A 16,745-nucleotide genomic window follows, 5' to 3' on the forward strand; every position below is an offset into this window, starting at 1 on the left:
TTTAATAATAGTAAAAACAGATTTGAATATGCAATATTGTAATGATTATCATTGAATTTTTTTTTTATTGTTAGATTCTTTTAAATTTTTATAATATTTTTGAGAGAGTATAAAATTATAGAAATAAACTAGAACAATAAAAATCAATAATAATTATTAGTGAATAAATAATCAAAACTTATTTGTAAATAAATTTTCATTTAGGCCGAACTGTCGGACGGGTGCAGCAATGATGATGGATGCATGGGTGGAAGCGACTTGGAAGGAGAAGGAAAACAAGTTTTGGTTGGAATCTGTGCGATGGCAAAAAAATCTCAAAGTAAACCAATGAAAGAAATTTTAACAAGATTAGAAGAATTTGAATATATTAAAATAATAGTATTTCCTGAAGAAGTTATTTTAAAGGTAATATTAGTAGAAAATAAGAAATATTTTAATTTTTATATAAAAAAAATATGAATTTACAGGAGTCTGTAGAAGATTGGCCAATTGTTGATTGTTTAATAAGTTTCCATAGTAAAGGTTTTCCTCTTGATAAAGCTATAAATTATGCTAATCTTAGAAATCCTTTTATCATTAATAATTTGCCAATGCAATATGATATTCAAGTATGTAATATGTGATAAGTATTAATAAATATTGTTAACATTAATTTTTTTACATAATATTAATTCTATATTTAATAGGATCGTAGAAGAGTCTATGCTATTTTAGAAAGTGAAGGAATTGAAATTCCAAGATATGCTGTCCTCGATAGGGATTCATCTGATCCAAAACGTATACTATATATATTTTTATGTTTTTACAATTTTATATTGTACAAATAAATGTACAAAATGTAGAAAATTTATTTTAGATCATGAATTGGTGGAATCAGAAGATCATGTAGAAGTCAATGGTGTTACATTTAATAAACCATTTGTAGAAAAACCAGTATCTGCAGAGGATCATAACATTTATATTTATTACCCTACATCTGCAGGTGGTGGCAGTCAAAGATTATTTAGAAAGGTACATAGTAGATTAAATAAAATTAAATTTTTTGTTTATTTGAAAAAATTAAAACTTGAATTCATAGTTAAAGAAAATAATTTTTTATATCTATTTTTTTAGATTGGAAGTCGTAGTAGTGTATATTCACCAGAATCTAGAGTCCGTAAAACTGGTTCTTACATTTATGAAGATTTCATGCCAACTGATGGTACAGATGTTAAAGTTTATACTGTGGGTCCAGATTATGCTCATGCAGAAGCAAGAAAAAGTCCTGCTTTAGATGGTAAAGTCGAAAGAGATTCAGAGGGGAAAGAAATTCGATATCCAGTTATATTAAGTAATGCTGAAAAATTAATTAGTAGAAAAGTGTGTTTAGCTTTCAAACAAACTGTTTGCGGTTTTGATTTACTTAGGTATATTGAATTTTAATGTATAATAAAATTAAAAGAAATAGTTTGATAATTTAATTATATAATATATAATTTTTATTTAGAGCAAATGGCCAGTCATTTGTGTGTGATGTAAATGGGTTTAGTTTTGTAAAAAATTCTAATAAATATTATGATGATTGTGCAAAAATTTTGGGAAATATGATTTTAAGAGAATTGGCACCTACTTTACACATACCATGGAGTGTTCCTTTTCAACTGGATGATCCACCTATTGTACCTACTACATTTGGAAAGATGTAATTCAATTTTATATCAATGTTTTTTAATTATTTTTCTATATTAAGATTACATTAATGTTTTTATATACTATAGGATGGAACTACGATGCGTGGTTGCTGTTATAAGACATGGAGATCGAACGCCGAAACAAAAGATGAAAGTAGAAGTTCGTCATCCAAAGTAGGTATATGTTTTAAAAATATATTATATACAATTAAAGCATAATATTTCATTTATTTTATTTGATATAGATTTTTTGAGATATTTGCAAAATATGATGGTTATAAACATGGTCATATCAAATTAAAAAGACCTAAGCAATTGCAAGAAATATTGGATACTGCACGTAGTTTATTAGCTGAAATACAACATCGTGCAGCTGGACCAGAATTAGAAGAAAAACAAGGAAAATTAGAGCAATTGAAAAGTGTTTTAGAAATGTAAATATAATATGTAAATAATATATATATATATATAATATTTAGAAAGATATATAAGTAGATTAAATAAAATAAGATTTTTTATTTATTTGAAGTTTATTTGAAATAATTATATATATAAATTATTTTTTAGGTATGGCCATTTCTCAGGAATAAATCGCAAAGTGCAAATGAAATATCAGCCAAGAGGACGACCCAGAGGAAGTTCATCAGATGATGGTATTGAATATAAAATGTATTTAAGAGATATATAGAATATTTTAGAAATATATAGTTAAACTTTCCAATATCTTTATTTTAAAATTTTTCAAATATCTTTAATTTATCTATATTTTTATATCTTACATTTTTTAAATTTGAAAAAAAGTCATAAACTTCAGAAATTTTTTTTTTAAGATATAAAATTTTTTTGTTTATGATAAATCGTTATTGAAATGTTTAAAATATACTTAAAGAAAATGCTAAAAATAATTTCTTTCTACAATAATATTTGATTATATTGCAAAATTTTTATTGAAAACTTCTTAAAAAATTTCTGATATTTCAAATTTTATCATAATTTAATTTTTTAATGTTATCAAATTATCATATTATAATATTATTATTATTGTAAACTAAATATCTATAAATAAAAATTTAAAATATTTATATAAGTTTAACCAGATTATTAATATATGTAATGAAATATGGAACAATTTCTTATTGTTTTCGTTTTTGGAATATTAATGCAATATATGTATTGTTGCAAAAAGAAATTAAAGCAATTTTTTTATATAAGCGTTTCTATAATACTTTGTCATAAATAAAATGTAGTTATATCTCGAAATTTGTTTTCTTTTAAAAAGTTTATTCAAGAAAGAATATTTAATGAATTGATTATTGGTATGGATTTTTATAGCATGTTATATGATTTTTATAGATGTTTTTTCTATTAGAAAAATATTAGTTTTAATTATATTAGTGCAATTGTATTAATTATATGTATAATCTGAAAAAATCAATCTTTTCCGTAATTTTCTATAAAGTTCTATTCTTCTATTCTTTCTATAAAGTTCAACTATTGTATTAGAATGATTTTTCAGTTTGTCATAATGACTATATAATCATTTTATATATAATATAATTATATTATTTTTTCAGAGAGTGAATATTTTTCGAAAAAAAATAATTTTCAGATCTATATTTAAATGATTTCTTTTTTTTATTTTTAAGACGAATAAAATATGACAAGTAATTTGGTTATTCATTTTTTATTTCAATTATGTAAATAATATTATTTTTGTTAGATCGACTTGGAGAACCATCTCTTGTATTGATATTGAAATGGGGTGGAGAATTAACACCAGCTGGTCGTATTCAGGCGGAGGAATTAGGAAGAATATTTCGTTGCATGTATCCTGGTGGTCAAGGTAGACACCTTAGTGGTTCGTATCTTATATTCATACGCTTATCATGCTCATTCTTAAATTATAATAATATAATAAGATTGTTTGTTCAATAAGTTTTATATATATTGGCTGAATTTCGGCTGATCTTATCATTTTCAACTGCTCAAAATTGATCATAAGGTGTAGATAATAAGAGCGAATTCAACGTTTTATGAAAAATTTTTTATTTTATCAAATTAATCTATAATAGCGAATACATATATACATATATTTTTTTTTCTTTTTAATATAAAAAAAGATTTTATAAGAAACAAAAAACTTTTTTAAATGATCATAATATTTTTACTCTTTTCAATCTTATTCATAATCCATTATTTTTCTTGAATATATCAATTAATTATTAAATAAAATATTATTAAAGAAAAATTATTAATTTTATTAATAATTAATATGAAGTAATTAATATGAATTCTGTTTTAAAAACTGTGCTTATATATTTTGGAAAAAGATAAAGGAAATATTTTAACTTTATAAATATACATAATCTAATATTTAAAAAAAATTATTTTAAGAAAAAAAAAAATTACTAATAGATAAAATAATATATAAAAATTTATTATGTTTACTTTATCTGCAATGCCTAATATAAATGAAATAGAATTTATATGTATTTAAATAGTTGGATATATTTAATTTATTTAATGTATTTATTTAACAGAATATAAAATTTATTATTATTATTCTATTTAAAGACAAAAATACAATATATACTAATTTTAAACTTTTAATTCAATTTTTGATGATTTAATTTTGATTGAAGAATAATAAATACCTTATATTTTTATAAAAATCTTTGATTCATAGATAATTTCATATATTCAAATATTATTTCAGAGGAAGACTCAGAGATGTTACCAAATCACGGTAACTTTTTATTTTGAATCAATGCTTTTTTGTAGTTATGTAGATTGTGTTATAGATACATGGAAATAGTAATATCATTTTAAAGTAATAATATGTTTTTGTCAAATAATTTTTATTATTTACAAATTGATAATGATAACTCAAAAAGTATCAAAAGATAAGATAAAAAAATGCTATTTCTATGTTAATTCAATGTATATTTCACTTTATTACATTGAAATGCTTTATTATTCAAGCTAGTTGCTTTTTATCTATTTTTTGGCCTTAAATGTTTATCAGATCTATTTTTTTTTTCTAATAAGTTTTTTCATTCATGCAGTTACCATACCTAATATACACACACATACGCGCGCGTGCACACACACATTATATATACATTATATATACATATTACAAATTTATATATATTGTTACAATTTTTATTGTAAACAATTTTAAATATATTTTCATTTTATAAATATTATTTTTGTAATATTATTTAAAAAAGTATTAAAAAAAAATAAAACATGGATAATGTTTAACATTTGAAAAAATCATATTTGTACATTTAATTAAAATTATTTATATGCAAATAAATTGATAAATTGATTCATGATTAATGTAAAAATTAATGATTTTTATAATCGTTTTAACAAAACATAAATCACCCAATAAAATCATATTTTATGTTTATTGAAAATGAAAAATTTCATTTTTATTACATTTTTCTCAAATATTATTATTAAATATATGTAGGTGATTATGCTGGAGCACAAGGTTTAGGATTGCTCAGACTTCATTCAACATTTCGACATGATTTGAAGATTTATGCAAGTGACGAAGGAAGAGTTCAAATGACTGCTGCAGCTTTTGCAAAAGGTTTACTCGCATTGGAAGGTGAATTAACACCTATATTAGTACAAATGGTAAAAAGTGCTAATACTAATGGCTTATTGGACAATGATTGTGACAGTAGTAAATATCAAAATATGTATGTAAGACAATCTACATAAATATTATTACAAAAATTTTAAATAAATTCTAACTATAGATTTTTATAGGGTAAAAACACGATTACATGAATTATTACAACAAGATCGAGAATTTACGCATGAAGATAGAGAACAGATAAATCCTGGTAATGCATTGAGTATCAATGCAGCAATGGATTTTGTTAAAAATCCTGTCCGTTGTTGTCAACATGTTCATACTTTGATTCAGAAGCTAATGGATATCGTGCGTATTAAAAAAGATGATCCTAAAACTAAAGGTATGATTTCATATATAATTGTCATTATAAAATTATACTTATTTATACTTATTTATTCAACATATTTAGATGCAATTCTTTATCATGGTGAAACTTGGGAATTAATGGGTCGTCGATGGGGGAAAATTGAAAAAGATTTTTGTACTAAAAATAAGAGATTTGATATATCAAAAATTCCAGATATTTATGATTGTATAAAATATGATTTACAACATAACAACCATACATTACAATTTGAACATGCAGAAGAATTATATATTTATTCTAAATATTTGGCAGATATTGTAATACCACAGGTGAAAATTTCAATATTTTTTATTTTTCAAAAAAAGAAGAAATTTAATTTTAAGTTTTTATAGGAATATGGATTAACAGTACAAGAGAAGCTCACTATAGGTCAAGGTATTTGCACTCCACTTTTAAAAAAAATAAGAGCAGATTTGCAGAGAAATATCGAGGAATCCGGAGAAGAAACAGTCAATAGGCTTAATCCAAGGTAAAATTAAGTTTTTATAATAATGTATATATATAATTTATAATATATTATAAATAAAATATAATATTTTTTATATGTTTTAGATATTCCCATGGTGTTTCTAGTCCTGGTCGACATGTGCGCACGCGACTTTATTTTACAAGTGAAAGCCACGTGCATTCTCTGCTCACTGTTCTGCGTTATGGCGGTTTACTTGATGTATATATCTATATAATTATTTTATATAATAAAAGTATTATAATTTATATATATATATATAAAGATGTTAATTAATTTAAATTATACAGGTTATGAAAGATGAACAATGGCGTCGAGCTATGGAATACGTTAGCATGGTTTCTGAATTAAATTATATGTCTCAAATTGTGGTTATGTTGTATGAAGATCCAACTAAAGATCCCAGTAGTGAAGAACGTTTTCATGTTGAATTACATTTCAGTCCTGGTGTAAATTGTTGTGTACAAAAAAATTTACCACCAGGGCCAGGTTTTAGACCTCATTCACGCAATGAAAGTAGTCATAATGTAGTAAGTAAATTTTAATACTTTTATTTCATGTGATCATAAAAATAGAAAATATAGAATTAGAATACAGGACTATAAATATTTTTATAAACAGGAATATAAATATTTTTAGGGTGAAAGTGGTGGTTCTGCTCAAGATACTATTTCACAGTGTAGCACTCGAATAGAAGAAGAAGATGTAGAATTGGGAATTTTAGAAGATGATTTTATGAATCCACCACTGCAATCTGTATGTATAAATATCTTCAATTAAAATTATAAATAAGTATAATATTTTTTATATGATACTTAGGAAACACCTCCATCAACAATGGAGACAGATACTGTAGATGCAATAATAGATAGTCCAACAACTAGTAAAGCAATTGATATGATGGATTTGCATCCTAATATGATGGATGAACCATTTGATAGTGGCTTTTTACAAAGCTCTGCACCAATTCCAATAAGGTATATAAATATAATAAATTTTTTTTTCATAAATTTTTAATGAAGTCTGGATCAAATAAATATTTTTTATATAAAATATTTGTCACGTCATTTTTTTTTTATAATTAGAACTATCTTTTATGATATTTAGTGCTAGAACTGTAGCTGGTCATGAAGCAGCAAGACTTGGTAGTCAATTAGCTGCAAGTCAACGTCAACGACGTGATACAGAAAGAGGAACAATAGTTGAACCACGTGCTCGCAGTTATGATCATCAAAGACAAGATAAACCTGAAAAAGGTAATATATTACTTTACAATTACTTACATTACTTAATATTTTAAGACTAATGTATATATTTTATTTATAATAACAAATCTATTCTAATATTTTTTTAATTATGCATGACAGTGATATTTAACAAAAAAAGAAATGTGAATTGTAATATCATAAAATTAATAACTTAGCAATATAAATTACAATACAAAATAAACAGTATTATATTGTAAAAACATTATATATTATTAGTAATATTTTACTTCTTGAATATTTGATTAACATAAATACTCAGATTTCATTAGAAAATCTGGTGTTTTTTGTGCCTTTTTTTTATAGCTGCGGACAAGCTGCAGTATCAGAGCTTGGACGCTGTAAACAAAGAAGGTATGTCAGTTTTTATTATAATTTCAGTAAATTATAATATATTGTTTTATCATAGGTAATCATTATAGAATTTTTATTTGAACTTTTGACATTTTATATCATCGTGATAATAAGATTTTATAATCTTTTTATTAGTTTATTTTTATAAAAAAAAGAAGATTTAATTATTTAATTGATTATTAAAATTATTCTATGCTTTTGAGATAGTAATTTTTGTAGTTGCTGACTACTGTAACTTACATTTTTTATTTTTTCTATGAAATATAAGAATATAATTTTTTTTTCATAATTATTTTATTATCAATAGTTATATTTATATATAATATTTTATTATCAATGCACCCATTTATCATAGATGCTTTTCAATATCATATCTAATCCTTAATTTTATATATTTTAATCCTTAATATTATTTTTTATATCAATATTACATATTTCTGTAATTTAGTGACTTTTCTCAATTTTAATTATTTTAAAATTGATTCTAATTTTTTTTTAAAGTTTTATTTTATCTCTAAAGAAATAAAAAAAATCAATTAGAAGATTTTTAAATATAATTAAATACTATAAATAAAGATTTCTTTAATTTTTTTAAATTCGAGAAAAAACATATCGATAACTTAATTTATGATAATTTTTATTTTATTGCAAGATCATTAATTATATTTTTTCCAATATTTTCGTCTAATTTGTTCTTTTAATAATAAAATAAAACTTTAAAAAAAAATTAAATGATTAAAATTAAGGAAAATCATTAAATTGCAAAATTACCTTATATATTTATCAATTTTTTTTGTATTTATTTAGTTCTGTATATAATAGAATGTATAAGTTTATTATTGTTCTAAATATTATAATATTATAAAATTCTTATCAATTTAAATTTTAATTTAATAGATAGATATCCAATTAAAATCATATTGCTCAAAAAAAAAAAAAAATTAATGTTATTGAATAACTAATATATTAAATAACTAATAATAAAATTAACAAAGAGATACAACATTAGATGGAAATAGGAAAATTCAGTTGAAATAACTCTTTGCTCAGCGATAGTTGTGCGCGTGGAAGCCAACTAATTTATACAGACGACTGTTTGGATTACACATTGACAATTATTAGTGTAATTCATTCAGCCGTCATCCTAATTCCTTTATTCCTAAATCATTATTCCATTAAAATTTGCAGTTGATTAGTACTTAGTTATTTTCTAAAATCATATCACAGCTTTTTTTTCATCTTCGTATCTGTTAATGTTTTATAATTATATTTAATTTTAATTTTTTTTATGATTTTCAATTGTGAATTTATTATTTTTTTTTATTGTTTATATTACACTTTTAAAAATGTAATATAAACAGTACAAAAACTAAAAAAAAAAAAATAGAAATATTGATTTTATATAAATATAGTACTTATATAATATATGAATATAAAATATGAATAGAAATTTCATATAAATTTCTTTTAAAAGAAAAAATTTTATTTTAATTTTAATTTTTTTTATATAGAAACAATAAATAAAAAAAAATAGTTTTTTTTATTTAATATGATAATCTTTTATTAAAATTTTATTTTTTACACATTATCAAAATACTAGTTTATTATTAATTTAGAAATTCTAAGCACAATTTGATTTATTTGAAAAAATTGAAATACAAATGTTATAAATTAAATAATAAATAAGTGAAATAATTATCATTAAATTTTTTATTTGTAATCATCATCATCATCGTATAAAATCATAATAATATTAAATTATTAATAAAATTCATAAATTTTAATTGTTGTCTAGTTGGCTTACTGGTTGCATGGCTATCGTGTGCCATGGGTGTGTAACACTAATCAAATTTATGTCTTCTAAGCGCAAATAAGTTGAAGTATATGTCGTTCTGTTCCAGTGTATTTTTTTCAGTTATTTTCTCTTTATTCCTCCGTTGGTAACGAATCTTTTCATTAAAAACGTCGTCTGCAACGTCGAATTCTCATAATATAATTAATCATCTTTGATTCTAAGTTTATAGATTATTATTATAAAAAAAATATTTAAAAAATTGTTGAATGTTTAAATGTTTATTTTATACTATTATTTTATAAAACATAATTTTTAAAAATTATTTTTAAAATCTATTATTCTTAAAGTTACTATCTATTTTTAAAAATCTTAAATATTTCAATGAATGTTTTTATTATATAGCAATAATAAAATCTCAGTAAATTTTAATTTTATTACCGACGACGTGACTAAAGGTTCTTGCCAATATTATTTTGATTTCGATGGTGATGGGTTTATTATTTAATCATCTGTTTCTTTTCTTTTCTTTTCTTTCCTTCCTTTATACCTAATCCTGCTGTTACATCGTCATCATTCGTTCATTTTAATTGCACCGTTCTCTCTTTTATATCATCGAATTTTATCATTGAAATTATGCATGCAATATATATAATACAGAAGAGCATGTAACAGAGCAATGGCATTTAGAAAGATCTGGCCAGGTTTCGCTAAACGTGCCAGTGCAAAAATTGCTAAGTCTACCGCATTCCTTCAGTTCACCGGAGTTTCCAGTTCCTTTTATAGAAACATCCATTTTGAACTCAACACCTTTGGTGACTTTGCATACATCTCCTCTGATTTCACCGAACAGCCGGATCTCTGACGTAACAAATATCATGTTTCCGGTCCCTACGATTCATTCTTCATATCTCGATTCTAATGCTAAACAGCCCGATGATTTTAATCCACGTTCCCAAAATAAGAAATATGGACGTTCTCATTCAGAGATGATTCTTCCTGGGATTGAGCGTAGCGGTGAGTTAATCGATTCTTCGAAACTGCCATCAAGTAATTCGTGGCTAAAATCCCTTTTCTTGTTATCTTTGCATGAAAGAATCCTAAAAACAATGACATCCACATCGGAGCAAATTACAGTAGAAAAACGTTCTCGTTCTTTGTTACTTTACATCCAAATGTTTTTGTTATAACTGTAATATTTCGGAGTTGATCCTGAAGAGCAAAGATCTTCTACTTGTTGAACACTTTAACTTTGATGTTTATTTCGCACGCTCGCTCTCGCATAAATTTTTTAATTATTCCTGTTATTTAAATCTACAAAAAAATATAGATTCCAATTATATTCCCTGTAATATCTCGTTTGATAATAATTGTAAAAATTTTAAAGAAATCTTCCAATTAATTTATCCTTTGTTTGTTTGAAAGATAGAAAGATAATTTGTTTTGAAAATATTTCCAAAGTTCCTTGAAAGACAATCTTTTTATTCAGAGTTAAGAGTTCATTCTTCCGTGAACACGCATTATTTAAAGAGCGATGATCACAGTGAATACCATTCAAAAAGAAAAAGTAGTGAAAGTTTAACAAAAATGTAACACGATGAACATTCAATGGTGGCAGTGTAATAGTTAAGAATACACATATCGCAATTAAAAAATTATTCTGTCTTAATTTGAGATATGATGTTTTTTTCTTGTATCGATTGGAATTTATTCAAATAACTATGGTGAAAGACTCAATTGTTCAAAAATATATAAATGTTGGTCTTATCTTAATTTGAATCTCCAATGGCACAGAGACCTGGTATATGTACCAGATTATAATAGTATGCTTTATCATATGTTCCCAATGCATAATAATAATGTTCACAATGACCACGATATTCCTCGCAAATATATTGTTCCCAAAAATCCATGTGAACCATTTTCCCGACTCCAGCCTCAACGATCCTTCTCATCTCCAGACACACGACCTTCGATCATTCAACCTGACCCTACCTGCACAGCAAGGCGCCACCGTCACAGTATCTCCGGACAGATGAGTTATTTCAAGCTGTTGGGCTACAATGTCAACAAGAAGTTGACTGGATCAGCGAACAGTTTATTCAGCACAGCTGTTATTAGTGGATCTTCTAGTGCTCCAAATCTTAAGGATATGGTGCCTCCTCATGCTTCTGCTGTTGCAGGTGAGTCTTAGCTTTTTCTTTTTTTTTATTTTGAATTTTACTTGATTTTAAAATTAGTATTTTTATTATAATATATACATTAAAATATATAATAATATTTTTATTCATAATTTAATTTTATATTCATTAGCAATAGAAGGTTTTGGTGGTGTACCACCAATAAGACCTTTGGAAACTCTTCATAATGCATTGTCATTGCGTCAGTTGGATTCCTTTCTGGAAATGATGACCAGTGCTCCTTTGTTTCGAACACCTGCTTCTTCGCCTCCAAAATATTCTTCTCCTGGTGGATCAACGCATGAGTCAGTTAATCAAAATCTCAATATTGGAGGAATCAATCGCGAGTACCACTCTTCCGACTTGGAAGCTGTCAGGTACCGTAAGAAATTAAGTAAACCATCATTGTGAGTATTAAGTTTTTTTCTTTTCTTTTTTCTTATTCATCATCATATTAATAAAAAATGATTTTTTCTAGAATTTAATTTTTTTTTTATTCTTTTTCCAATTACATATATTATAAAGATAGAATGATTGATTTTCTTTTTAGGTATATTGCGCCAACTCCAATACAGTATAAATCTTCTAATGATGGAGAACCTTGTGATATAAGAAATCAGTTATCACCAACCAGTCCTAATAGTAAGTATTGTATACAAAGTAATTCTTAGTTAGAAGTCTCAAAAATAATAATAATTCTGATTGTAATAATATAAAAATTTAGCATTCTCTGCCAGAAATATGTTCTTTGATGTTGCTATAATTTTATTATATTATTGTAATATTATAATATTTTATTTAATTTTTAATTTAATAATAAATTAATTTGTTAATAAACAATTATTTAAATTAATAATTATTACATTTAATGTATTTAAATGTATTGAATATTATAAATATTATAAATATTAAATTTAGTATTGAATGATTTAGGTACTGGATGGAGTAGTGAACCACAATCATTTCTCTCTTCTGAACCTTCATCTCCTGCACCAACTTCAACAGGAGAGTGCAGTATGTCTATAAGTCTAATCAGTAATGATGGGTAATTAAAATTTAATTATTAATAAATTTAATTCATTAAAAAAAATGAGTAATACATGAAAAATAAATTTATTTTTATGTTTATAGAGCACAATCATTTAATACAGGTCATAAATATCCTACAACTCCTTGTCTTGATGTGGATTTCAATGAATTTTGTATAAATATAGATCAAGAACATAGAGAAAGTCGTGGTAGCGTATCCTATACTGATTATTATAGTAATGAAGATGGACAAATACGAAACTGTGGTTTTGGAATAGGTTTCACTAGTAATTTAGAAAAAATCATGCGTACTGATAATCTTCCTATTGATAATATGGATGATGATGAAGATCATACAATAACTTTAAAACAAACTGAAGAACAAAGAAAACAAGATGTCAAACAAATATTTGAACAGAAAGAAAATTTAAATATAAAATCTAGTAGTGGTTATAAAAAAATTGGAAGGTAAATATTTTGTTAAAAACGATATTTTTTTTATGATTTTAAATTATTTTAATTGCATTTTCTCTTAGATTTCTCGTTGAAAGCATGGAAATATCAGATGAAGATGTCAGAATTAAAGAAATAGATAATATAGACAAGATAAAATCGTCTGTGTTTCAAAAAACTGAATCTTCTAATGATAATAATAAATCTGAAAAAGTACAAAAGAACAGAGATAGCAATGAAGCTGTATATGAACAGAAAAAGTCTCATTCTTTCAACAGTTGTAAAAGAAAAAATTTTTCTCGATCTCAAAGTGTTTCTATGCCAAAAACTTCAACACAAAAATCTGAGACAAATTATAGTTACAAGTGTACATCAAAATTAAATTCTCTTTCAAACATGTCAGATAAGGACTTGGAAAATTGGAAGCAAAGCATGATGGAATCAAAAGATCCTTTTTCAATAGAAATGAAATCTGAGGAACCAATTCTAACATTGGCTAGCAGTATAACAAGTAGTTCTAGTGTGACAATAGGCTTTAATGTTCAAGATGAAAAAAAAGAAAAATTTGATCCCTGAGAATATCTCTTTTAAGAAATTATCAGAATTTATTTGTCAAATCAGTTTCTATAATAAGAAAAATAAGTTATTATATATAATATCATCAAAATATAAACATTAATATTATAAAGAATTAATAATTAATTAAATATTATAAAGAAATCAAACAAATCAAAATTTATATTATTTGATCTGAAATATTAAATATGTAAATGAAAGGAAAAATATTTTGCATTTTTTAACAAAATTATCTTTAATATACTTTACTTTTATAATATTTTAAGATTGTTAAATTGTTATTTCTTTCGTTAAGATTGTTATTTCTAATAATTAAGACATATAATATGATGACATTGTAAACATTGAAAAAATTTTTTTTCAATATAGAAATATTCAATATCATTTAAAAAGAAAAAATATTCAAAACTACTTATTAAGAGAAAATATCAAACTTAAAACAATGTTATATATAATAATATTTTCTCATGTTCAATAGTGTACTTATAAAGACTTTATGTATACTAAATTATTTTTAAGTTTCATGACATTTCTATGTATTAGTATAATAATACTATTGTAGATAATATATATGCAATGTTAAAATGTAAAACAAGTTAGAATTTAAAAGAAAAATGTTTTTTTTATTAAAAATCTCTCAAAAAGTTTATTTGAAAAATATTGAAATTTTAATTTTTTATGTTATGTTACAAGATTTTTTATTAATCAGATATGAAACAAAAATTACATAAGCTTTTTATGACTTGACAAATTTAAAATATATCTAATTTGTTAAATTGATACGAAAAAAAGATTTAAAAGTTTTTTTCATATTATATGCATAGAAGTATTATTTTTTTTTAATATTTAAAAAATATATATCATATAAATAATGACATATATTTTTTATTAAATTATTTTTTTAATTGCAAAAGTACTATAGTACTATAGTAATATGAATATACTATTTAAATTTTAATATTAACTTTTATTTAATTTTAAGAACATGTAAAATGAACATTATTATTGGAAAATTCATATGAATGTATAAAGATCATGAATTATAATATTAACTCAAATTACAATAATTAAAACAATAACTGTTTTATAATAAAATATTTATTTTAAAAATTGATGTAAATATTTTATAGATTATGTAATAAATAGAGGAAATATTTTGTGATGAATAATTTTAGAATGCTTCTTGTTAAAAAATTATAGAAAAGTTATATAAATATATAATTGTGGTTTTATATTAATCTAAATATGCAAGGTGCTATTTGAATCAAATTTATTATGTTCCTGATTGTTTTTATCATTATTTTATTTTATCAATAAAATCATTATATGTAGGTGTACAACTATATAACTAAAAAAAACTGTATCTATTTAACTTTATATAAATTTTCTTTTTTCTGAAAAAATTAGAAATTTTTATTTGTATATTTTATATATTCTAAGACAGTATTTTTGTTTTGCAATTATTTGCATAAATTAATTTTAAATTTATATTAATTGATATGAAAAAAGACTAAAATTTTTATAATAATTTTAATTTTAATGATTTCATTGTTTTTTAATATTTTAATGATGTAAGATGCAAAAAACCTATCATTTTAAAATGCTTTAAGTATTTTTCATTTAATATTCATATAACATATAAAATTTTATTTAAAATAATAAGGCATTTATCATAGTATAAAACATAAAAATTAATTTTTAAAAATATTTTAATAACTTCTAATAAAATTAGTATGTCTTAAATATTTTTAAATATTTTTAAATATTTTTGTGATATGAATGTAAGAATATAATTGTTAGTACTTATTGATATTGAAAGTTGTAAAATAAATGTATACAAAATGCCAAATTACAATAAAAAAATAGAAATTAAATTTGATATTCTTTGTGATAATTTGCAAATTTCTTTAATTAATAAAATAATTTATATCTTATATCAATCTTTTTAAATTCCTTATAAAATATCCCATTAATGAAATCAATACATATTAAATTAAAATTTATAATTATTCATCTGTTCAATAACCAAAAATTAATTTACTTATTTAATCGATTATTTCCATTTCTTGTATTAAATTTTATAATATAAATATTACAAACTAAAGACTTATATGTATAAATTTTTATTGAAATTTAACAAGTTTTACCTTTTATCAGAAGTTTTTTGAATATTGTGTAAATACTAATATAAATATTTTTGAAACTCTATATAGGTCATTTCTATAAATACGTGAATAATAAAAACATTTAAAATTTTTTAATAATTCTTTAGTTATATAATAATATGATAATAAAAAAATAGGAAATATAAAAAGATATAAAAATTGAATATTGTAATAGCTAAAAAAATAAAATTTAATATTCATGGTTGATAAAAAATTCTAATTATGAATCTAATTTATTTTAATTAATAAAGTATATACATGTAATTTATACAAATTATTATATTTGAAAATTTAACTGTTTCACAATTTATTATAAAAATATCTATATAAATAAATTTATTTTCAACGTTAATAAGAAGCATGATCAATATAAATTACTAATTGAAGAAAAATATATATTCAAAAATATAATTAATATTCAATAATATAATTATTTGAAGTAAATTATAAATAATAAATAAGAAATTTTATTAATTAAAATAAACTATGATTGGTTAAAGAAAAAGTCACGTGCGCTATGAATTCTTTAAGAATTCAAAAAAATATATCTATTGTCTTTGTTAAATAATTTCACAAAATTTTATTATAATTTTTAATTATCATATTTTTTATAATTTTAATTTATAATTTTATAATTTATTATGCTTCTCAATTCTTTTTTGTAACAAAAATTCATTCAATATATGTTTATTTATGTATTTAAATTTTTTATATTTATGTTTTTCATCATTTTATATCTAAAATTCTTTTAAGATTTTATATAAATTAATTAA

General features: G+C 22.5%; 1 protein-coding gene across 14 annotated transcripts in view; it reads left to right on the forward strand.

Annotated features, from left to right (window-relative positions):
* LOC102678265 (inositol hexakisphosphate and diphosphoinositol-pentakisphosphate kinase 2) overlaps positions 1-13,920 on the forward strand; it is a 17,147-nt gene extending 3,227 nt beyond the window's left edge. The window contains exons 4-31 of one of the 14 annotated variants that reach the window (XM_031512166.1): positions 205-405; positions 468-608; positions 687-777; positions 857-1,011; positions 1,114-1,406; positions 1,487-1,681; positions 1,758-1,844; positions 1,916-2,104; positions 2,238-2,323; positions 3,391-3,528; positions 4,387-4,416; positions 5,152-5,386; positions 5,457-5,665; positions 5,735-5,961; positions 6,025-6,161; positions 6,245-6,359; positions 6,449-6,688; positions 6,798-6,914; positions 6,978-7,135; positions 7,266-7,414; positions 7,730-7,777; positions 10,230-10,586; positions 11,531-11,752; positions 11,883-12,156; positions 12,300-12,391; positions 12,668-12,794; positions 12,881-13,246; positions 13,315-13,919. In XM_031512166.1, coding sequence (XP_031368026.1) covers positions 205-405; positions 468-608; positions 687-777; positions 857-1,011; positions 1,114-1,406; positions 1,487-1,681; positions 1,758-1,844; positions 1,916-2,104; positions 2,238-2,323; positions 3,391-3,528; positions 4,387-4,416; positions 5,152-5,386; positions 5,457-5,665; positions 5,735-5,961; positions 6,025-6,161; positions 6,245-6,359; positions 6,449-6,688; positions 6,798-6,914; positions 6,978-7,135; positions 7,266-7,414; positions 7,730-7,777; positions 10,230-10,586; positions 11,531-11,752; positions 11,883-12,156; positions 12,300-12,391; positions 12,668-12,794; positions 12,881-13,246; positions 13,315-13,807 — 5,172 coding nt within the window. In that variant the 3' untranslated portion in view covers positions 13,808-13,919. Of the gene's footprint in view, positions 1-204; positions 406-467; positions 609-686; positions 778-856; positions 1,012-1,113; positions 1,407-1,486; positions 1,682-1,757; positions 1,845-1,915; positions 2,105-2,237; positions 2,324-3,390; positions 3,529-4,386; positions 4,417-5,151; positions 5,387-5,456; positions 5,666-5,734; positions 5,962-6,024; positions 6,162-6,244; positions 6,360-6,448; positions 6,689-6,797; positions 6,915-6,977; positions 7,136-7,265; positions 7,415-7,729; positions 7,778-10,229; positions 10,587-11,530; positions 11,753-11,882; positions 12,157-12,299; positions 12,392-12,667; positions 12,795-12,880; positions 13,247-13,314 lie in introns of all 14 variants that reach the window. The other 13 variants (XM_006619222.2, XM_031512168.1, XM_006619223.2 and 10 more) reach the window with 13 other exon arrangements.
* Positions 13,921-16,745: the final 2,825 nt, after the last annotated feature.

This window comes from Apis dorsata, unplaced genomic scaffold (genome assembly GCF_000469605.1).
Source record: "Apis dorsata unplaced genomic scaffold, Apis dorsata 1.3 scaffold_397, whole genome shotgun sequence".
Taxonomy (NCBI): Eukaryota; Metazoa; Arthropoda; class Insecta; order Hymenoptera; family Apidae; genus Apis; species Apis dorsata.